At 46.1% G+C, this 24,599-nt stretch overlaps 1 protein-coding gene across 1 annotated transcript in view; it reads right to left on the bottom strand.

Annotated features, from left to right (window-relative positions):
- Positions 1–350: 350 nt before the first annotated feature.
- Positions 351–24,599, bottom strand: part of grm7 (glutamate metabotropic receptor 7) — a gene marked incomplete at both ends in the record, with an annotated part of 692,585 nt that continues 668,336 nt past the window's right edge. The window contains 2 exons of the mRNA XM_084317718.1: positions 351–400; positions 23,998–24,244. Of these exons, the coding sequence (XP_084173844.1) occupies positions 351–400; positions 23,998–24,244 (297 nt within the window). The remainder of the gene's footprint in view (positions 401–23,997; positions 24,245–24,599) is intronic.

The raw sequence follows: 24,599 nt of genomic DNA, 5'->3' as shown, positions 1-24,599 counted from the left end.
GGTCTCGGTTTGTCCAGCGACACAAAACGCCCCAGTCTGTTTTTTTCAGTTTTTTTTGTCTCTACTCATGCTTTCCTCTCGTAGACATGAGTAGTGAATACCTGTGTGCCAGAATGTGCTGTTGAAAGGTCGCTTCCCAGGAGGGTTGCGAGGCAGGCTGCTGCTGCTGCCCTGCATCCTGGACTGTATAGTTGGGCAGTGAAGCACATTTTGGACAATCATGATGTTTTCCGTTTTTGTTGTTGTTTTTTTGGAGCCAGAGGGGAGGGAGACCAGACATCTCCAACCATCACTCTCTTTTTCTTTTTTCTCTCTCTCTCTCTCTCTTTCTTTTGGATGGAGGGATGCCGTTAGATTACAAGGTCGTTGTAGTTCACATATTTCTTCTTCGCTGCTGGACCTGGGAGGACAGAAAATTGGATTCAACAAAAAAGATCTGCTTCCTGTTGAAATGGCTATTGTATTGTAGGTTAAGGACAAAGGTTATGGATGAGGTCAAGGCAAATGTATTTTTACGTAACTTAAGATGACTCATCACAGTCTAATGAGAAACCAGGGCAAGGCATTTGGGTGAATGAGAGTGAAGAAGCCAAGTGAGAAGGAGGTTAGAAGGTTAGTTTTAACAAATTAAATTATTTTATTATTATGGGCTGGAATCAGTGTCATCCTCAGTGTTCCACCTTCCTATTATCGCCTCCCCATGCTTCGCTTTCCTCTATTGGCTACCACTCATCCAATGACAGATGGCCTGAAGCTGAAACACCGCCATCAATCATGTGGCGAAGATAAAAAGGGAAATGACATATTATGCATATTAAGGGCTGGCAGTGTCATTGAACTGCTTTGACTTTGCCGTATTGGAAGCAGTCAATTACTGGTCTGACAGGACTCAATACTACCATAGTTATAATTATGGGGGTGTTCGGTTCTGTATTACTGTATATTGTCAAGGTTTCCAAAACCAATCATTACATAATGACAACAATAGTATGTTTTTTTTTTGTGTACTTTTTCTCCCCATTTAAAAATGTTTCTCCCTTCCCCAATTTTTTTTGTATTGTCCAATTCTACCCTCCCCTGTCTCGAACACTGTTAGGCCATGCCTCCCACAGGCCGAATGCAATGTGGACGAAGCTTTGCATCACGTGTCCCCTCCACATGAATACTTTATCCAAGGCAGTTGTCCTTCCGCGTTCGGTTTGCGCGCCCTGATTGGCCTCTCAGCGCCCAATCGACTATCGCCGTGCATCAGCTTTCAGTTCCACAGCCCAAGTCCTCTATATTAACGGCTCGCTAGTTCTGCCTCTACTAACAGCCTGCATTATCCAATTCATATCAATCGAAATAACGTATCTCTCTATATTAACGGCTCGCTAGTTCTGCCTCTACTAACAGCCTGCATTATCCAATTCATATCAATCGAAATAACCTATCTCTCTATATTAACGGCTCGCTAGTTCTGCCTCTACTAACAGCCTGCATTATCCAATTCATATCAATCGAAATAACGTATCTCTCTATATTAACGGCTCGCTAGTTCTGCCTCTACTAACAGCCTGCATTATCCAATTCATATCAATCCTCTCTATATTAACGTGATTCCATCAACACAACATAAATGTTCAAAACACGACAAGACCGCTTGCATCACTTCCCGCGGTTCTCGGCACTTATTCTACCAGTAGTGCGGTAGTTGTTGCCATGGTCGGTATTGGGTCTTTGGGTGAATACTTCATTGGCGGGGAAGAAAAACACTGATAGCGGGGTGTGGACTGTCCCGCGAGCCCCAGACCACCGCCCCGCGAGCCCCAGACCACTGTCCCGCGAGCCCCAGACCACCGCCCTGCGAGCCCCAGCCCACCGCCGGGACGGTCCACACCCCACTATCAGTGTTCTTCTTCCCCGCCAATGAAGTATTCACCCAAAGACCCGTGGCAACAACTACCGCACTACCGGTAGAATAAGTGCCGAGAACTGTGGGAAGTGATGCAAACTGTCTTGTCGTGTTGATGCAAGTTAGGCGATAGTAGGGCTAACGCGATTGGGCGCTGAGAGGCCAATCAGGGCGCCCAAACCGAATGCGGAAGGACAACTGCCTTGGGTAAAGTATTCACGCGTCCCCTCTGGTACTCGAGGAGGCAGCCGTCGCATCTTTTCACCTGCACAGCGCAATCTCTCAGCGGCGAGGGTCTGCATGGGAGGGACACGCCGCCCTCGTCGCTTCCTGATTCTACTGCGCAGGCGCACCAACCGACCTGTAGGAGTCGCTGTCCACAACGTCCGATCCCCACCCACCAGCTTCCCACCCCCTAATACTGCCAATTGTATTAGTATGAACGACCAGCCAAGCTGGTAGCAACGCCGAGAGCTGGGCTCGAACCCAGCATATCCTGCATTGGTGGCGAGCGCCTTGCCCACTGCGCCCAACAATAGTATGTTGATATGTTGATAATGGCTGGTGTTTATATGGACAGTGATTGAGCGCGAACACCATTTATGTTTTTGTATTTAGTGATTTAAGAGGGATAGAAGCAGATTGACTGCATGCAACAGGCATGACATTATCCCACCCCAGTGCAAATTGTGCACAATGTACAAGCTGTATACTGAGAGTATGCTGAATCAAAAGCAAAACAGATATTGGTTTTGGGATTAAAGCCCAAATGTCACTCATGGTATCTCACCATTCTACCGGTCAATGGCATGTCCCCATCCTTTCCTCAGAATAGGAATAGGTTTCAATGGCGATTTTATGTTTTAGAAAGGCCCTAAGGAGTGAATGTAATAAATGGATTCCAGTTTTCTGAGAGGCACAGGGATTTAACAAGAATGGGGGCAAGATAGCTGGGGCTATATATACGTTTTAAAGGATATATTGAAGTCTTTGTTGTATACAGAATCGGCTTTTGGAGAAGAGAGAGAGACCTCATAAGAGTGGAATGGGAGAGATTTGGCTTTTGGAGAAAGCTGAGGCCAGATGAGCTGAAGAGAGGTAGAGCTTTGTTGTTAATAATCTGCTCTTAGAGAGTGAGAGAGAGAGAGAGAGAGAGAGAGAGAGAGAGAGAGAGAGAGAGAGAGAGAGAGGGGAATATTTAAGAAAAAAGAAAGAGATGGAGCCATCTGAAGCAAGTGAAGACTGCTGAACAGAGAAATGCACTGTAGAAATAGAAGGAGCAACACTGAGAGAGGAGAGGAGAAAAGAAGGAAATAAAGAAAGGAGGAGGAGAGGGAGAAACACACTGAATGAGAGAATATCAGAGGGAGAAAGAAAGACAAAAGCCTGAGAGCAAGAGAAAACTACTGATAGAGAAATAGGACAAAAAAGAGAGAAATGGAGAGAGAGCTGTGGTGAGACAGCTCCATTGCCCAGTCCAACAGATGGCCCTAATGGTCTTCAGGGAGTCATGACTGAGCTGCAGTCTGCCAATACAGCTAAGGCTGTGTCTCCTCTAGCATGAACTCACTGGGAATAGCAGTGTAGGCTGAGGCCACGAGTTCCCGCAATGTTAATAACATGCAAGGAAGCCCCTGGCTGCGCAATAACAAACAGGATTGATTGATGAGCTATGATTATCAAAACCCACAGCGGAATGCAGCAGGGTTGAGACAAATCTCCTTTTATGTCTCAATCTCCCTCCCTCTCTCCCTTTCTTTCTCTCTACCTCTCCATCTCTCTACCCCTCTCTCTCTACCTCTCTCTTTCTATATCTCTCTCTACCTCTGTCTCTATCTCTCTCAGTTTTTCTCTACCTCTATATCTCCCTCCCGCCCTCTCTCTCTACCTCTCTCTCTCTCTTTGTATCTCTCCCTTACTCTTGTGCTGAAGTGTTGCAGAGAGAGTACTGCAGTTTATCACCTGAGGAGCATTATAGTAAAACTTGTGGTCTCACGTCACCCTAGCTGTAATGGTAAGACCCAAAATAGCATGCATGAATCACTACAGAGAGACCGTGCATCTGCCACTCAAATAGATTGTCATATTATGCTGTCCTCTCCATCCTCATGTAAAAGTTATGAGTCAATTCAAATGGTTGGTGACAAAGAGCTGGGAAAGTCTATTAGCATTCCATTCACACAGTAATCTCCTCAACTACTACATACTCCACGTCTGTATCTCCCCCTCTCTATTGCCCTCCCCTCTGTCTCTTACTCTCTCTGCCATCCCCTCTCTCTCTCCCCCTCCCTCATTTCCCTCCCCTCTGTCTCTTAGGGCGTTTTCTCATTAGGCATGGTATGTCCTTTCCGTCCTCGCTCAGTTCTCGAGAGCGATAGCCCCCCCTCCCACTCCCCCCTCTGGTCTGTGTACACACTACAGTCTCATTTAGTTCCCAAGCACAATTGAGGAGAGCAACACTCCGGTACAGCAGGTGGCGTATGCACCTAGTTGGTTTGCTATAGCTGGGGTTTAAACCCTTCTTGCTCTCGGATAAAGCATTTCGCGATCAAATGAGATGGAGTTTAGCAACTTAATAATAGATGACGCAACAATAAGCGCTCCCTACGCCCCGGTGTCTGTCTGTGTCTGTGTTTGTCTCTCCCTTTCTCTCTCTCTCTCACAGAAACACGCAGCCTGGCCAATTTGTGTGTGCGTGTCTGTGTGTTTTCATGTGTGTGTGTCTTGACAGAGAGAGAGAGAGAGACATAAGGGCTCGGCTAAATTGCAACACAGCTTCCCTCGTTGGAGCAGGTTTTACACTACAATCCCAAACGGACATAATAAAAAAAAAATTATAATAATTGATACATTTTTGTTCTCACTTTTTCCGTATTTTTCTCCCATCCCAATTTTTGTCGTTATGCCAATTCCCTTCCTGGTTGTTGCACGCATTTGCCCCACTGTCGGCTTAGGGAGGGTGAAGACTATCACATGCCTCCTCCGATACATGTGGAGTCAGCCAGCCGCTTCTTTACACCTGACAGCGAGGACTCTCACTGGGGGAATGTAAACGCGTGGGAGGATCACACTATCTCCCGCAGATCCCATCCCTGCTGAACAGGCGCCCCGACCGACCAGTAGGAGTCGCTGTTTACAACGACCAGGACACATACCCCACCGGCTTCCCACCCGCTAACACTGCCAATTGTGTTAGTAGGGACGACTGACCAAGCCGGAGGTTAGATCCCAGAGTCTCTGCGGTGGTAGGCGAGTGCTTTGTCCACTGCGCTACCCAGCCGCACTTAATATTTTAAAATTGAAGTATGAATACAACTCTATTCTGGGCAAGCACCAACAGAACCACTTGTTACAGCAAGCCTCCTCCATGTTTGGTACAGTTTGTTTGCAAACCTGCGATCGCTCCACCGTCTGCCACGTTACTGTGGGTAGTGATTAAACAACGGAGGGATCACTGGTTGGTTTTTGGCCGATTATGCTGTCCACTGCATCAAACCACGGAAATGTGTCCTTGTCATCAGGTGAGCTGCCTGATTTGCGCACTGCATCCCGTACTTTAAGATATTGAAGCCTCAACTTCTTCACTTTTAGCTCGACATTGTTGACTGATCTGTTGTACCCATGCACGCACGCAAATACTTGCCAAATTGCCCATAAATATCGTCGTTTTTGTGGGTATTGTCCAGTTGTTGCTGTATGTTTTTATCTGCCCAAAATTCAAGCAAGCATGAAAGCATTACAGGTTTGCTTGCACACCACGCTCCGTTCCGTTGTCGGGGACACTAGTTCGCACCCGAAACCACCTTTTCAAGCGGTCCCGTCTTGGAGCGAATCAGCGCCCCTGGTGAAAGATAGCACTTGTTTTTCATATGTGTATATAATGTAAATAACCAGTAGATATTAGATATTATAACTATAGACGCTGAGGAGAACAGCTGCCATGTATGTATGTGTGTGTCTCTAGTCAGAAGGGAGCAGACAAGGGCCTTTATCAGCTGAGCTCTCAGCCCTCAAAGATAAGACATTGTCCAGGGTCATCCACAGAGGCACGTTATATCAACAGGCAGGGTAGGACAGAACACTGGCTGGCGTCGTGTCACCTACATGTATCTGACCATTCCTTCATATCCTTCTCACTAACTCTCATGCTTAACCGAAAGGTCTTCACCCCAACTCAAACCGTCTCACTCAGACGCAACCTGCCCTCCCTATCCCCCTCCACCCTCTCCTCTGACATACTATCCACTCTACCTTTGAGTGACACCTTCTCTGCTCTCTCCACAGAGATGGCAACCTCCACCCTCCTCTCAGCCCTTGCAACCTCCTTCGACAAGCTCTGTCCCCTCGTTGAGAAACCTGCCCGCCGTTCCCCACCCAGTCCATGGCTGACAGATCCAGTGAGAGAACAAAGACAGGTCCTGAGAGCAGCTGAAAGGAAGTATAGAAAGTCACGCCTCACTGCTGACATCGACACATATCACAACCTCTTGTTAACATTCTCCAAAACCATTACTAATGCCAAAGCTTCTTTCTTTCACCATAGGATCGAGGCCTCTGCCAAGAATCTTCGCAAACTGCATGCTACCATGTCCTCCCTCCTCACTCCCCCCCCACCCCCCCCTCCCTCATCTTTCTCTGCCGAAGACTTTGCGATCTTCTTTGAGGAAAAAGTGGAGAACATCCGCAGCTCCTTCTCCCAACCCCCACCCATTCCAAATGCTGAATCGAGAACCTCATCCTTCACTCTGTCATCTTTCTCTCCCATTACAGAAGCCGAGACCCTGACACTGGTAACGTCGAACCGCCCGACTACATGCCAGCTGGACCGGCTACCTTCCCCACTCCTCCAGACCATAGCACCAGACATCCTCCCATTCCTAACTGCAACCATCAACTCCTCACTCAACTCGGGGGTGGTCCCCACCTCCCTAAAACAAGCCAGAGTCACGCCCCTCATAAAAAAACCATCCCTGAACCCTACCGTCATAGGCAACTACCGTCCTGTCTCTCTTCTCTCCTTCCTTTCTAAAACACTTGAACGTGCTGTATCCAACCAACTTACTGCTTATCTCTTACAGAATGACCTCCTAGACCCTAATCAGTCAGGCTTCAGGACTGGTCACTCCACAGAGACAGCCCTCATTGCGGTCACAGAGGCACTTCACTTAGCAAAAGCGAAAGGCCTCTCCTCTGTCCTGATTCTCCTAGATCTATCTGCAGCCTTCGACACAGTCAACCACCAGATCCTCCTCGCGGCCCTCGCAGGAATGGGAGTGGCTGGCTCTGCGCTGACATGGTTGTCATCATACCTCAATGACCGCTCCTACCAAGTGTCATGGAGAGGGACCCTGTCGGCCACCCGCCCCCTGCGGACGGGTGTCCCCCAGGGCTCGGTTTTAGGACCCCTTCTCTTCTCCCTCTACACTAAATCACTGGGTAACATTATCACGTCTCATGGCTTCTCCTACCACTGTTATGCCGACGATACTCAACTCTTCCTCTCCTTCCCTCCCTCAGATATCCACGTCTCTGAGCGGATCTCGGCCTGTCTGTCCGACATCTCCGCCTGGATGACGACCAACCACCTCAAACTGAACCTAAGCAAAACAGAATTGCTCCACCTGCCGGCCAAATCCTCCCCCCTGACCGACCTTTCCATCACAGTCGAGAATGCAGCTGTGACCGCGTCCCCGACCGCCAAGAACCTTGGTGTTGTCCTCGACGACCAGTTGAACTTCTCTGCTCACATCGCAGCGACAACCAGAACCTGCCGATTCCTCCTGAGCAACGTCAGAAGGATACGCCCCTTCCTGACAAAAGAAGCCAACCAACTCCTCGTCCAATCAACAGTCATCTCCCGCCTCGACTACTGCAACGCACTGCTCGCTGGCCTCCCGGCCACTGCCACTAAGCCTCTTCAACTCATTCAGAACGCAGCGGCCCGCCTGATCTCAAACCTACCGAAGTCGGCCCATGTCACCCCACTTCTTAGGGACCTGCACTGGCTCCCCATTGCTGCACGAATCCGCTTCAAGGCCCTCGACCTAGCATACCGTGCGGCAAAGGGAACTGCTCCCGCCTACCTCCGGTCAATGGTCTCTAACTACACACCCTCAAGACCCCTACGCTCTGCATCTTCTGGCCGCCTCAGACCTACTCCTATCCAAGCTCCGGGAGGGTCATCAAAGAGAAGTCGCCTATTCTCAGTCCTTGCCCCACAATGGTGGAATGAACTACCCACCCCAGTTAGGACAGCCGAAACACGTCCAATCTTTCGCCGTCGACTAAAGACGCACTTCTTCAACCATTATCTGAATTAAAAAAAAAAAAAAAAATCTAACCCTAACTAACCATACTGTCATGCACTTGTCCTAATAAACTAACCTACACTGTAGCACTCAACACTTTGATGAACATTGTTACTCAGCTGATAGAGTTGTGCTCTTCCTGATGGCTTGTCGTACAGAACTTGTAAGTCGCTTTGGATAAAAGCGTCAGCTAAATGACTAAATGTAAATGTAAATGTAGTACCGAGATAAGGGGCGTGGCTATGGGGATGGCCGCCGTTGCTAGGGTAAAGCCGTTATAGCTGTGAGTTTCTTCTTGTTTAAAGTAAGACTAACCAGACTAGGAGACGAGACATACGCGTAGACAGGTGGACAGAGAGACTGCAGCAGCTGGATGGTGAGGGATGGGAGGCCCCTCCACCCTCTATACTCACGAGATAGCTAGCTTAGGCTAACAGGGAAGGCTTTTGGCTAACCACTGGGCCGCAACAATCATCGAGCTGATAGCAGGAGAGATTGGTAGAATTTATTAATTTGATAGACTTTTCAAAGACTTTCAGAACTGTTTCCATCTTGTACGAGTCAATGTTTATGGAATAAAGATAATGTTTCAGGAAAGGTACCATGTTTCCAGTGTGTCGATTCTTCTGATTACGGATGTATCAACGGGGGGAGACAGCGTGTGACAGCCAGTAAGATGAGTAAGAGATAACAAACACAATGCAGACTTCACGGAACCACAGAGAGATTACTGGCTGATAACACGAGAATCCAACACTGGTGACGGGGGGAGCGTTCTCATCACACTTATTTTGGTGCGATCGTGCTCGGATTCGACCCCGGATGGCTAGTGAGAAAGCCCCCTTACTCTCTCTGCCCTCCCCTCTCTCTCTCCCCCTCTGTCATTTCCATCCCCTGTCTCTTACTCTCTCTGCCCTTCGCTCTGTCTCTTACTCTCTCTGCCCTCCCCTCTATCTCTCTCTCACCCCTCCCTCATTGCCCTCACCTCTGTCTCTTACTCTCTCTCTGCCCTCCCCTCGTTCTCTCTCTGCCCTCCCCGCTCTCTCTCCCTCGCTGCCCTCCTATCTCATTCTCTCTTTGTGCCCTCCCCTCTCTCTTATTCTCTCTCTCCCTCTCTATCTCTGCCCTCCCTTCTCTCTCACCACCCCAACTTGCTGGCCATCTCTTTCTCTCTCTCTCTCTATATATATATATATATATATATATATATATATATATATATATATATATATATAATATATACGTATATATATCACACACACACACACACACACACACACACACACACACACACACACACACACACACACACACACACACACACACCACACAAGCTCCTCAGACCGCCAGGAAATTTAGCAAGGTCAGAATAGGGAAACAGGAGTAGAAGATTAATTATCTCTTACCTCTGATACATTTTGAGAATTAGCCTGTGTGGGGAGAAAAACATTATCTTGTGAGTTGTCCGTCAGTGCCCCAGGCGAGTTGTTGGTTTGACCAGGCAGGCATGTAATGAAATGTGCGCACATTTATCTCTGAGAATTCATTTGAAACACATATTTTTTTTTTATAATAATAATAATAACAGCTTTGATTTTATTAGCAGAAGGGATGTGATTGGTTTCATCAAACCTCAGTTCCAAGGCGTGTGCACATTGCATGTTTTTTTGTGGATGTGAGGATTTTCTGGCATGACAAAACGTGGACATGCATGGTGTCAAAATAGACTGCATACCGATATCTATAGCATAACATAGGTACTCTCAGTGTAAACCAAGATAAAACACTGGAAAATTGTACCAATATAGATTGCATATCCTCTAATATATCACAGCAGTTTTGTTTCTGCAATGTATGAGGCATGTTTGTTTCTAATCTCACCGCTTTGATTCGATGAGATTCACTGCACAGGAAATTCTTTAGATTTTTTTAGCAAGGGCTGTTTGTGTGACACTGAGGCGGCGCACCAAGCAGCCCTTTCCCCAGTCAGCTCCTCTCTCAACAATATGTAACGGCCATGCTGCAGGAAGCGCACGAGGCCAGAGCAACGGCAACCAGAACCATGATGTTTTCTGTCCTCTACAAAGGAATATAGTGATGTCCAACATCATGGTTTAGCTCTGAGGTTTTCTCACAGACAAAGGTTTAAAGGTAGAAACAAAGACCTCTAGGCAAAACAGCCCCAACTTGGTAATGCGCGTTGTTCACTTTTTTTCTGTTTTCGTATGAGGTGTGGGTTGGAGTTTAGTAACTTATTATACTGTGAATTAGGACTGTCACTAACGATTATTTTGTTATTGATTAATCTGTTGATTATTTTATTGATTAGTCGATTAATCTAAACTATTAATTTACCAGAAGAATCAACAACAATTTATTCTATTTGCAATTGAATATTTCAAAATGTTTAGCGAGTATCCTCATCCTTTTTTTGCGTTAGATAAAAAAATGTAAAAGAACTTTTTTTAAAAGAGATTTTTTACCGGCCAAAAATTCTAAATAGCTTTTTAGTATATTTCCATGAATTATTATATGTATAGGGAGGTGTAGTCTGACGTCACTGGTTGTTCCACCCGTATAGGGATTTATCATTGGGAAAATGGAAAATCGGCTATTGTAACAATTCTGCCGCATGAACTTTGGCAAGCATTCCATTTTTGCACAAAATGAGTTTCCTTCTACCACTAACATGATTGTTTAAGCATTTTTGGTTGAAACAAAGGTAGTTATAAGGTTTTTAGGAGTTTCGGGAATTAGTAAAATGTGCAGGTCCTCTTCTCAGACCTGTGGGGCGAACACTGCACACGCATCATGCCAGTTAGCAAGCTAGCTAGCTACACGTCACGGCATATTGATACGATAGTAGCCCCTTTCGTGACTGTGATGCACTCGGTGCATCACAGTCACGAATGGGGCTACCATGATAGCTAACTAACGTTAACGTTACAAGCTCAAAAACCTTATAACTACTACTGTCGTGTCCATAAGTTCCCTGGCAGAATACTTTGTTTGTGAGGACAAACGTATACAAAGAGGAGAGAACCATTTTAAATCGGGGCATGTTAGAGTTTCGGGAATGCTGGCTAGCAAGCTAGCTACTAACGTTATGTAAAAAACAATATTAACGTTATAAACTATACACAATATGTACAACAAAACAATGATTTACATTAGTATTTACAGTGATTTAATATGCAGCGGTTTTACGATTTAAAATATAAATACAAATATGGTAACGTGATTGTTGCTTTTAAAAATGGTGGTTGGCTTTAGAGATGAATGGTTATGACCACCAGAGAGATACTAGCCACAGATTCAGGGTCAGTTATTTTCCCATTCAAATTGTTAAGCTTATGGAATGTAAGGGAAATCTGATCCTAGGTCTGTGACTAAAGCCAGGCGTCTACGCTGTGGTGACGTCAGTCAGCAGCGCCAAATAGCAGTGTAGTTTCCCAGCGAACGAAAACATAAACGTTGTTATTTTGCTACCTTTACGATTAATTGCAAATATTTTACCATGTTGAGCTATATATTGTGGATGAATACGAACAGAAGGGTACACCATGCCAACGTTAATGCTTTATTTCTCTAAAACGAGCCGATTTAGAAATGGTCAATGGGGAAATACATGGAGTGGAACAGAGGGTGGAACAGGAAAAAACGAAGATGACGTAACCACTACACCTCCCTATTGTGTCTCTCCACTCCATGCTATGGTAGTGATTGGGCCAGCACAGGAGATATGATTAAAATGTATTTTTTATATATAGGCTATATACATATTTAAATCAATATCTTCCTTTTGAATAAAATAGGCTCAGGAATCAGGATTGTTAAAGCGAATTAGCCTAATCCATAGGGGTGTAACGATGCATCGATTAATCGAAATGCATCGATTCTAATGTGACGATTCAACTGCATCGATTTGAAAATGTTAGATTCGATTATAAACCAAATTAATCTAAATAAAAAATATATATATACATTTTTTTTTATGTTTTTTTTTTTTTTGTATTGTTTTTATTGACCTACAGTATAGTCCATTCATGCTGAGTGAATCAGTTCCCCCAGCCACATTTGTGTATTCAACATGTTTGGGGGAATTAACTGATTCACTGAAAATGTATCAAATCGAATCGAATCGTGGTCAAATGAAGAGATTGCATGATGCATTGAATCGTTGCCTGAATAATCATAATAGAAATTAATTGTTGTGAGGTCGCATCGTTACACCCCTACTAATCCATGTCAAAAAGAGTAGCCTATAGTAAATGTATGCACATACTGTACACACACCCACACACACACACAAGAGGGAGAATAGCTTATAGCAGACTTAATGATTTTACAATATTTTTACTAATGAAGTGAAATTTTTATTATCATCAACTATCCAGTTAGTCTTTATAGTGTAACTTTTGGCTAGTTCATTGATCATCATCATTGAATGTACAGAGATAAAGAGAGAGGGAGAGAGAGACGGGCTCAGCCCCCCCCCCCCTCATTTCCTCACTATTGGAACTCCACGAAACTGATTTATCCTGAACCTGTGAGCTAGCTTAGCTTAGTTAGCGTTAGCATTAGTTAAGGTTTTACCGCGACGGTCATACAGAAATGACGAGGATGTAAAGCATGTTAGACGCATATATTGGACCCGTTGCGCGCAGAGTTTACATAGAAACAGCACGACTCACAAGAGGAGTTATCACAGGCTGTATCACAGGCTGTAGAACACAGGGCTGAAGAGCTGCTATTAGCTTCTAAAATTGAAGGTGGGGGTGTCGGGCTTAGCCCCTCCCTTCCAGCTGGAGTGAAACGCGGAAGTTATCAAATGCGAGCGAAACGCACACTGTGACTGTAGAGTCCTGGCTGTATAGGCAGAATCACAAATAGTGGTTTAAGAGAAGTTATTTATATTTTGAACGTGATTCACTGTGCATTAGTTAGATTACACATTGTGTATGTTACAGGGTGTCCGCGGGACCTTAAAAAGTCTTAAAAAGTCTTACATTTGTTTATGAACTATTAAGGCCTTAATTTGTCTTAAAATGTCTTAAATCCGACTTTCGGAGGTCTTAAAAAATGCCATAGACAGGAAAGATAAAATGCCATGTCATCTTATGTTCATTGTGAAATCTGGGGAAAAACGGTTAACGGGAGATAAAGTCGGACTTTTTTTTCTTCTTTCACGCAGACCGCAGTGGAGCGGAAACCAATTCAGAGGTCCTTAATGTTTGTCGGGAACTATTTCAGAGCACCGGAGTAATAGTTAACACGTTATCAAGCCGTAGCAATAAAGCTGACGGTTAGTTTCATTCGTTTGTATTTATTTGCACTTGTTAATTTAATATCATGGGAAAGTGCAAATTTAATGAGAACTGGCTCGACAACCCTCTGTTTGTACCATGGTTGGTCCCAGTGAAAGACATTTACGAGGCCCGCTGCAAACTCTGCAAAAAGTATTTTAAACTGGGGACGATGGGAATAAAAGCAATCGAGTCACACATGCACAGCGCTAAGCATGTTACCTCTGCAAAAACCCGCCTGCAGACAACTACACTTCCACATTTCTTTCCGGCCCCTGCCTCCACATCAACTGCTCAGGTAGGTCTACCACCAGCGACACCAATTGTTGTAACATCTGCACCTGTCCGGGTAATGTTCGGCTCCACGCCAACGCTTGAAGCTGAGGTACTGTGGGTTCTAAATACGGTCGCAAAGCATCAGTCCTACAATGGAAATGAGGGACTAGGAGAGGTATTCCATGCGATGTTCCCTGACTCGGAAATCGCTAAAACATTCACATGTGGCAAAGACAAAACGTCCTACAGGTTTGGATTGGCCCCTTACATCCAAAATAATCTATTCACGGATGTAAACAAGGACACGTTTGTGTTGATGTTCGATGAGAGCTTCACCCCACCGTATGTATTTTTTTGTCTCCCACCCACACACCCCCTCCTAATGTACAGTCTCCTCCCCATCATATGTATATATATATATATGTTAGGATCTCTGGGTAACAGTACTGTATATTTGCATATCATATATGTCACAAATGTAACAGTACTATATACCTGTATGTCATGTATGCCCCTATGCCATACATGTCATGATGTCATGTATGTTGTGTATGTCATAAATGTCACTATGAATTGAAAATGGGGGACCCTGATGTAAACAAGACAAACGTCTTTCTCTGGTCTGCATCCCCTTAACAATTGTGTATATTGAGCCGTACTGTATTGTACCCATTCTGCAATCTGTTAAATAAAGTATTCATTCATTCATTCATTCAACCAAACCACAAAAACAAAACAACTGAATGAATGAATGAAAACTTTATTTAACAGATTGCAGAATGGGTACAATACAGTACGGCGCAATACACACAATTGTTAAGGGGATGCAGACCAGAGAAAGATGTTTGTCTTGTTTAAATCAGGGTCCCCCATTTTCAATTCATAGTGACATTTATGACATACACAACATACATGACATCATGAACTCCAGTTTGAACAAGCTGACTCTAGAGCTATGTGGCAGGGGCTCAAAACGATGACAGACTACAAAGGCGCCTCCCTCAAACTGAACAGTGACATCTCCTTAGCAAATTACCTCAATACCTTCTATGCGAGGTTTGATGCTGGTAATAACAACACCAGCTCACAAGCCACGGCAATGGGGGGGGGGGGGGGGTCGGCTGCTGATGGAGGCGCAGTGTTCAGGGTAACAGAGCATGAGGTGAGGCGGACCTTTAAAAAAGTGAATATCAGGAAGGCAGCAGGTCCGGACGGCATCCCCGGCCGCGTCCTAAAAGACTGTGCCGACCAACTGGCCCCAGTATTCACTGACATATTTAACCTGTCCTTAGAACAGGCTGTCATCCCCACCTGCCTGAAGAAGTCCACTATTATCCCTGTACCCAAAAAATCCAAGCCTGCTTGCCTCAACGACTACCGCCCTGTAGCTCTCACCTCCATAGCCATGAAGTGCTTTGAGAAGCTAGTAAAGGGCTACATCTGCTCCTCCCTCCCCATCAACATGGACCCCCTGCAATTTGCATACCGCCCCAACAGGTCCACGGAGGACGCCATAGCCCATGTGCTGCACACAGCAGCATCACACCTGGACAAGAGGCAGGGGAACTATGTGAGAATGCTATTCATCGACTACAGCTCGGCATTCAATACCATAGTCCCCTCCATACTCATAGCCAAGCTCAGGGACCTGGGCTTGAACTATGACCTATGCCAGTGGGTCTTGGACTTCCTGACTGGCAGACCCCAGGTGGTGAGAGCAGGCAACTGCACCTCCTCATCCATCACCCTCAACATAGGGGCCCCCCAGGGCTGTGTTCTGAGTCCCCTCCTCTACTCCCTGTACACACACGACTGTGTGGCTCAGCGGACTAGCAATACAATCATCAAATTTGCTGACGACACAGTGGTGGTGGGCCTGATCTCTGCCAACGACGAGAGGGCCTACCTGGAAGAGGTCAAGGTCCTGGCGGGATGGTGCCAGGAAAACAGCCTCTCCCTGAACGTCAGCAAAACAAAGGAGATGATTGTGGACTTCAGGAGGTCGGGGGTCAAGGACTACAGCCCCCTCAGCATCGACGGGGCACCGGTCGAGAGAGTCAACAGCTTTAAGTACCTCGGAGCCTACATATCCGAGGACTTGACATGGACCACACACATTGACAGTGTTGTGAAGAAGGCACGACAACGCCTCTACTTCCTCAGGCGCCTAAGGAAGTTCCAAGTCAGTCAGAAGATCCTTAAGAACTTCTACTCATGTACAATAGAGAGCATCTTGACCGGCAACATCACCTCCTGGTTTGGGAATAGCACTGCACAAGACCGAAGCAGACTACAAAGAGTGACACGTTCAGCCGAACGCACAATTAAGATAAGATAAGATATTCCTTTATTGATCCCCTTGGGGAAATTCAGGCATCATAGCAGCATGGGGGGGAGGGGGGGAGGGGTACAGGTAGTAAAACAACACAGTATACAGGTAGTAAAAGACAACACAGGCAGTGTAAACAATTTGATCAATATGGTCAATATAATTTACTATCTGACTAGCTGAGGAATATTCACATTATTCACAGTGTCACATGAGGTGCAGTATGCAAGAGGTAGTGTTATAATAATTTACTATCTACTGAGTATACATTAATCAAAGTACCAGGGTAGTCTACTTTGTCCCCCTTGGGTTCCTATAAGTCCCAGGTCAATGTCTGGTAGCAGTCGCTGTCGCTGCCCCCTGTTGTGGGGCCTGGAGGCTGCTAGTCGCTGCCCACTGTTGTGGAGCCTGATGGCCGCTGGTATGAAGGACTGTCCGAGGCGGTTAGTTGAGTGTCGGGGGGGGATGAGTCTGTGGCTGAACGAGCTTCTCATCTTGACTAGCTCGTCGTAGAGGGGGTGGTAGGGGTTCTCCATGATGGCATCCAGCTTCCTTATCATCCCCCTCTCTACCATCACCTCAAGTCTAGGTAGCTCGACTCCCACCACGGAGCTAGCCTTCCTCACCAGCTTGTTGAGCTTGTTGGTGTCCCTTGAGTTGATGTAGCCTCCCCAGCATGCCACAGCATAGAAGAGGATGCTGGCCACAACAGACTGGTAAAAAGACTGCAGCAGTTTGTTGCACACATTGAAGGACCTGAGTCTCCTCAGGAAGAACAGCCTGCTCTGTCCCTTCCTGTAGAGGGCCTCTGTGTTGTCCGACCAGTCCAGTTTATTGTTCAGGTGTACCCCAAGGAACTTGTATGAGTCCACCATCTCCACATCCACCCCTCGGATGGAGATGGGAATCGGGGGGGGCCTCTTCTTGCCCCTCCGGAAGTCCACCACCAGCTCCTTGGTCTTACTGGTGTTGAGTTGGAGGTGGTTGCTGTCGCTCCACCCCACAAAGCTCTCCACCAGGGCTCTGTACTCCTCCTCATCATCGTCGGTGATGTAGCTTACGATGGAGGAGTCGTCTGAGAACTTCTGCAGGTGGCACCCGCTGGAGTTGCGGCAGAAGTCTGAGGTGTAGAGGGTGAAGAGGAAGGGTGACAGCACAGTTCCCTGGGGGGCGCCGGTGTTGCTCACCAGTACGTCAGACTGACTGTCCTTTAGTCTGACGTACTGTGGCCTCTCAGTGAGGTAGTCCTTGATCCAGGCCACCAAGCCGTGCTCCAGCTGCATCGCAGAGAGCTTCTCCGCTAGCAGTGACGGCTGGATGGTGTTGAAGGCGCTGGAGAAATCAAAGAACATGATCCTCACTGAGCTGCGCGGCTTTTCCAGGTGCGTGTACGCTCTGTGGAGCATGTAGATGATGGCATCCTCCACCCCGATGTTTGCCTGGTATGCAAACTGCAGGGGGTCGAGGGAGTCACGCACCAGGGGCTTGAGGTGTTGCAGGACCAGTCTCTCAAACGTCTTCATGACGTGTGACGTCAGAGCGACTGGCCTGTAGTCGTTGGGGGTGCTGGGACGTCCCTTCTTGGGCACCGGGACAATGCAGGAGGTCTTCCAGAGCTGGGGCACCCTCTCCAGCCTCAGGGAGAGGTTGAAAAGATGCTGGAGCGGTGCTGCCAGCTGCTCTGCACATACCTTGAGCACCCTGGGATTGGTGTTGTCCGGTCCTCTGGCCTTGTTTACATTAATTTTGGAGAGCTGCCTACTGACCTGACTGGTTGTGATCGTCAGGGTTGGGGGTGGTGGGCAGTCTGCTGGTGTTGGGGGTGGGGTGCCGTTGCTGATGGGTGTGGGGGGGTGGGGGGTGGGGGGGCTGCTTTGTAGGTGTGATCTGGTGCTGGTGTCGATGGGTGGGGGGAGGGGTGTGGGGAGGCCACTCTGGTCAAAGCGGTTGAAAAACGAGTTGAACTCGTTTGCACGCTCTGGAGGGCCCTCCACAGCTGTGCCCTGCTGTTTGAAACCAGTGATCTTCCTAACCCCCGCCCACACCTCCCTGGTGTTGTTGGCCTGTAGTCTGCCCTCCAGCCTGTCCTTGTAGCTGACCTTGGCTGCCCTTAGCTCTTTTTTGAGCTCCCTTTGGACAGCCCTGGCCTGCTCAGTGTCCCCTGCCATGAAGGCCCTCTTTTTCCTGTTTAGCAGGTGTTTAATGTCCTTGCTAATCCAGGGTTTATTGTTTGAGAAGCAGCGTACCCTCTTTGTGGGTACGATGCTCTCCTCACAGAACCTGATGTAGTCTGTGATGCAGTGGGATAGTCCATCAATGTCATCACCGTAAGCCCTCTCAAACATATCCCAGTCTGTCGACCTGAAACACTCCTGTAGCTCCTCCTCGACGTCGTCAGACCACTGTGGGACAGACATGGTGGTCGGAGGCTGTCTCTTAATGAGAGGCGTGTATGTGGATACAAGCCTCACAAGGTTGTGGTCTGACTGGCTGAGGGGGGGCAGGGAAGTCGCACTGAAAGCCTCCTTCACGTTAGCATACAGGAGGTCCAGTGTTTTGTCTCCCCTGGTTTTGCAGGTGACATACTGGGTGAAGTTTGTCAGGGTCTTGTTCAGTCTGACATGGTTGAAGTCCCCATTGATAAAAATAAATGCATCCGGGTGTTTTGTCTGAAGCGCCGCGACGGTGGAGTGTATGACGTCACTCGCCTGCGCCGCCGCCGCGCTGGGAGGGATGTAAACAGTGAGAGCCAGGACGTGTGTTATTTCTCGCGGTAAATAGTATGGCCGCAGACTCAGTGCCAATAGTTCAATGTCGGGGGAACAGATACGTTCCTTAATGGTGATGTGCCCCGGGTGGCACCATTTGGAGTTCACAAAGACAACAAGCCCTCCGCCTCTCCGCTTGCCGCTCTGTTTACTCCGGTCGGCGCGCACCACCGTGAAACCCTCCTGTTCTATTGCACTGTCCGGGATGTTCTCGTTCAGCCAGGATTCGGTGAAGCACAGTAGGCTTGCCTCCTTGTACTCACGCTGGTTGATCATCAGGGCTGAGAGCTCGTCGGTCTTGTTGACCAGCGATCGCACGTTCCCCATGACGACAGCGGGCAGGTAAGGCTTGAATCTCCTGCTGTCCTCTCTCCTGTCCTTCACGCTCGTGCCAGCTCGATTTCCCCGTCTGCGAATCCTTATTTCGGCTGGTAGATTCCTCGGTGGTTCTGCAACTCTGTTTCGAAAGCAGAGGAGAGCCTCCCTCGGGTAAACCAGCCCGCCGTTGTTGCTGTTGTTGTTGTTGTTGTTGTTGTGCTGCCGCGGGTAAACCAGCCCGCCGCCGGTGTTGTTGTCCATTGTTCAGAGCTGTGCTCGACCGAACTTTTGGAGGGGGGCTCCCCACCCTCCAGAACATTTACAACAAGCGTTGCAAGGGCAAGGCTAAGAGAATCATTAAAGACTCCAGTCACCCGAACAACTGCCTCTTTGAACTGCTGCGGTCAGGCAAGCGATACCGGAGTCTCAAGGCGAGCACAGAAAGACTCAGAAGAAGCTTCTATCCCCAGGCCATCAGGCTGCTAAACGAACAATGAACACTACACAACAACAACCACCAAACGCACATAGCACACACATCCACACGCACACACTCACTTTAAACAAACACACTGTAGCACCCACTCCACACACTTTATAGCACACACCCACTTTAAACAAACACACTGTAGCACCCACTCCCCACACTTTATATTTATTGATGAAGGATTGCACTACAACTCGTACACCTTACTGTAAATTGTACCTAAATTGTACCTCATCCCATTTCTGCTTTGCACTATATAGTACTGTACATTAGTACACTGCATAGTATTGTATATTATATGGTAACTCAGAACATTGTACATATGTCTATACCGAACACTGTGACCTCATTTTCTTCTTCTAAATTACATGCTATACTATGTTATTTGATACTATCTTGTCTAGCACAGTCTCTGGAGCGTAACAGTAAGAAGCATTTTGTATGAAAGTATTCTGTACTTCTGTATGACAACTATTAAAGAAACTTGAAACTTGACATTTATGGCATAGGGACATACATGACATACAGGTGTATAGTACTGTTACATTCGTGACATACTGTATACGATATGCAAATAATATACAGTACTGTTACCCAGAGATCCTAACATAAAATATTATATACACATGATGGGGATGATACTGTACATTAGGATGAGGGGGGGGGTTGGACATTTACGGTGGCCAGTTTATAATTGCAGCCTCCCGTAGGTGCTCTTTAATAAGAGCGGTTTTGAATGTGGGCAGGGGTAAAGTGGGTTTTAGGAGTGAGGTTAAGCAGTAGTCTGACCAGTTTGTTTTGTGATGTTTGTAATCTTGTTTTTAGTGCCTTTGAGGTGCTTTGGTACCATGAGGTCCAAGCATAGTCGTAGTACCCTTGAATGAGTGTACTGAGAGTACCCATGATTTTTGCCATTTTGTTATTGTGAATTTGGCATTAAATTTTATTCTGAGTGGCATTAAAAAGTCTTAAAAAGCCTTAAATCTGACTGGGCTAAACCTGCAGATACCCTGATGTTATGACTTTGAACGTCTGCCATTTCCACCGCAAAAGTCACATACAATACGATGCATCGATCATGAATATGCAAATTGACTACATTTCATAGTCGATGCCGTCGACATGGGTGACGGATTGTGACAGCCCTACTGTGAATTTCTCCAGACCTCTCTTGGCAGAGCCTGAGTTGTGGCCAGCAGTAGCAACCCCGCCTCTATACCTACTGAAATCCCCATCAGACAAAAACAAATAATTTAAACAAAGCGCAATACCATATCTTTTTCTGGACACTTTTTGTATCACAAACAGTACTGTATTTGCAAATCTTATATGTCATAAATGTATAGATGTAGCAGTACTGTCTATCTGTATGTCATGTATGTCATATATGTTATGATGAATTGAAAATGGGGGACCCTGATGTAAATAAGACGAAAGTCTTTCTCTGGTCTGCATCCCCTTAACAATTATATGTATTGAGCTGTACTGTACTGTACCCATTCTGCAATCTGTTAATAAACTTTTCAATCAATCAATCAATCAAAACCAAGAGGGGCTCTTTTGCCTAGAGGTCGCTGTTCAACAGTAAGGGTATTCTCTCTTGGAGGCCACATATGTCAGATACAGGAATGAAGAGGCACAATAGAGTAAAAGGCATAATGGTTCTGTTCAATGCATGTGTCAAAAATGATAATGCTTTAATGTGCAAGTTAAAGTTCTATAGTAGTCTTGAGTCTTCATTATTTTGTATTAGTAATATGTTCTGACACACATTATTTTCTATGATGGACTGGGTTTCCTTGGCAACTGTAAAGCAGTCTTTGGTGAGACACAACTTCCACTAGACATTGGGAGCGTCATCAAAACATCAGACAAGCCATTAGCCATGCATGTGATATTCATGTGGAAATATTGTGTGAAAAGAAACAATAATATGCTTGCTAGTGAGCATCATTCAATTGAACTGTCTCAAACCCTGCACTATTTTCTTGATCCTCCAATGACAACTGTTGCTTCCCTGGTAATTTTGGTGAATATGTTGATGTTGATGTCATCTACAACCACTAACATATTCCAGTACAGACTTTGTTGTTACATTATTTATTATCCTCCTGGTTGTCTGAGGAAAGCAACATTTGTGATTGGAGGATCAAGAAAAGAGGTCAACTGCAGTGTTTGACGATTAGAGGCTCTCATTGTCTCTTTGTGGATGTGTGAATGTGTTGGTTTCCCAGACAACCATGTCTGAGCCGAAAATACGTATAGCCTTTTCATACCAAGGACCTTGGTTTGTGTGAGAGAAAAAAGGTAAGAGTGAGAAGACAAAACATGATTCATTCCCTATGACTGTCTTGGATAATAGCTGCACAACTTTTATCTAGTAACCATAAAATCCACAGAAATGTAAACGGCATTCAATTAAATTGCACTTAAATTCCACATATTTGTATTGCTCTGATGTGAAATGGCTTTTAATGGAGGCTCCACTAAGCCTGTGGTAACATTGGCTAATAAGTAACACCTGCTTCTATCAAAAACATGTAAATTACTAATTGTTAATGTATTGAGTGTAATCAAATGATATAGCATAATGGAATAATACATAATGGGGAAAGCCACTCATTCTTAACACTTTGACTGCCACTCACGGCTTTTCTCGGATTTACAATAGTTACGTTGAAAGCCACTCACGAGATTTCTCAGATTTTTTTTATTTAAATTTTTTTAGTGATCTGAAATCATATTGCATCACGCGAGCCTACCCTAGCCTACCCAAAGGCCGCCGGCGATCAGATGTGAAAAAAGCGCCCCCTATCATCTCCCAGATGACATCAGGGATTTTGGAATGGACTCAATGAAAATGGATGGGGGGGAAAAAATATTCCAGTCCACATTTTCCAGTCCACTGATGCAGCCGGGGTTACCAGAGTTCATTCCTACTGTATACACGTTAGATCTATACACTTATCGATTTTTTCGAATGGTGATCAGGAATTGGAATATACCAGTTGGATACCATCTGATGTCAGGTAAGGAATCTATGTTATCATTGTTAGGATAATCAGACTCGTTTTGATGAAGATATAAGCTTTTTTCTGATATGTGCTCCAGCGGTTTCACTGTAAAATCCATGAGGAAATGAAAACGGCTATTATCAGCGTGCGCCTCGAATGTGTGTGCGTGTACGTATACTATTGATCATCTAGCGTTTATTTGAAAACGATTCATAAATAGGCAGACAAATATCAACGTTCTGGAATATTCCAGTAAAAGACGATTATCACAGAATGGGCTGTTTTTTACCTCAAAACGGGTGCTTTTCAAAATGCTCTCAAACGGAAATGAAGCGATAAAAAAACAATCTGCCTTGACAGCACTGACTGGAAAATTATTCTTTGATAAGCGACGGGCAGATTAGACACATAGCCATAATTTAAAACATAGATTAGGCGATATTAACATTAACATTAGCGCCGATGGTGGCATTCAAGCACTAAGTCGTGCGCCCCCTGGTGGCACTGAAAGTGTTAATAATTAGCATGTTCACAAATAGGGTCTACTGACTGAACTGTTCTGGGACACAGGAAGAAATCGTAAAATGGGTGACATTCCACGTTAACTCTTTCACTGTGACAATACAGAAGGTTAACCCTTTCACTGCCACATGACAAAGGGTTAACCCTTTCACAACCACACTACATAAGGTTAACCCTTTCACTACCACACTACAGATGGTAGTGAAAGGGTTAACCTTCTGTAGTGTGGTATTGAACGGGTTAACCTTCTGTAGTGTGGTAGTGAACGGGTTAAGCACTTTTGCAGGCCTCACTTTCATCAGTGTCTGTCTGAGTGCAGGGAGTCTGTGGATCTACTGCGTAGTGAATACATTCTCCACGCAGCATCCTTGCAACATCCTACAGTATCTACACTCAAACCCCTTTACAATTCAGTCAACCGAGTCAATGATTGAATTATCAGCATTCTGGATGACTTTCATTTGCGTATATTTAGAGTTCTTTATGCAATGGTAGCAATTGTAGAAGAACCCCTTGCATCTATCCTGCATTAGTAGTGGGAGTATTTTTCCAAATAAATCCTTGTAGGGTACGTTAGCAACACTGCAGTAAGAGCATGAGTGCAGCAAATAGGTTGTAAAAGCGTCCAATAGATCCCATCAACTACACCTGTAATTTGCTGTATATTATCATTTGTTTAAATCATTACTGTACTACACATATTAAGTATTACATTTGGCATTGAAACTTCACCATCAGGAATGAAAGCGTTCTAGCGTTTCCCCTCTACACTTACTGTTGGGGTCAATGTTCTCGCACAGTTCCGTCTTGGCCTCGCCGTTTGGCCTGTCGGCGGCCTTGTGGGAGAGGCGAGACGACAGGGTGGTGGCGGTGACCACGGCCTTGAAGGAGCGCTTCCTCTTCTGCACGTTGAGCTCCGGGTGGAAGATGATGACGTAGATTTTGGGCATGAAGAGCATCCCCAGGGTCACCGACGCGCTCAGGTTCATGGAGACGGTCAGTGTGGTGGTCTGGATGTACAGCTGTGGAGGGGGAGAGATGGTCAGTTTGGTGGTCTGGATGTACAGCTGTGGAGGGGGCGAGATGGTCAGTGTGGTGGTCTGGATGTACATCTGTGGAGGGGGAGAGATGGTCAGCGTGGTGGTCTGGATGTAAAACTGTGGAGGGGGAGAGTTGGTCAGGGTGGTGGTCTGGATGTACAGCTGTGGAGGGGGAGAGATGGTCAGCGTGGTGGTCTGGGATGTACAGCTGTGGAGGGGGAGAGATGGTCAGTGTGGTGCTCTGGATGTACAGCTGTGGAGGGGGAGAGATGGTCAGTGTGGTGGTCTGGGCATGTACAGCTGTGGAGGGGGAGAGATGGTCAGCGTGGTAGTCTGG

This window comes from Notolepis coatsorum (genome assembly GCF_963971535.1).
Source record: "Notolepis coatsorum genome assembly, chromosome: 6".
NCBI lineage: Eukaryota > Metazoa > Chordata > Actinopteri > Aulopiformes > Paralepididae > Notolepis > Notolepis coatsorum.
This window is presented reverse-complemented; position numbering and strand designations above follow the sequence as displayed.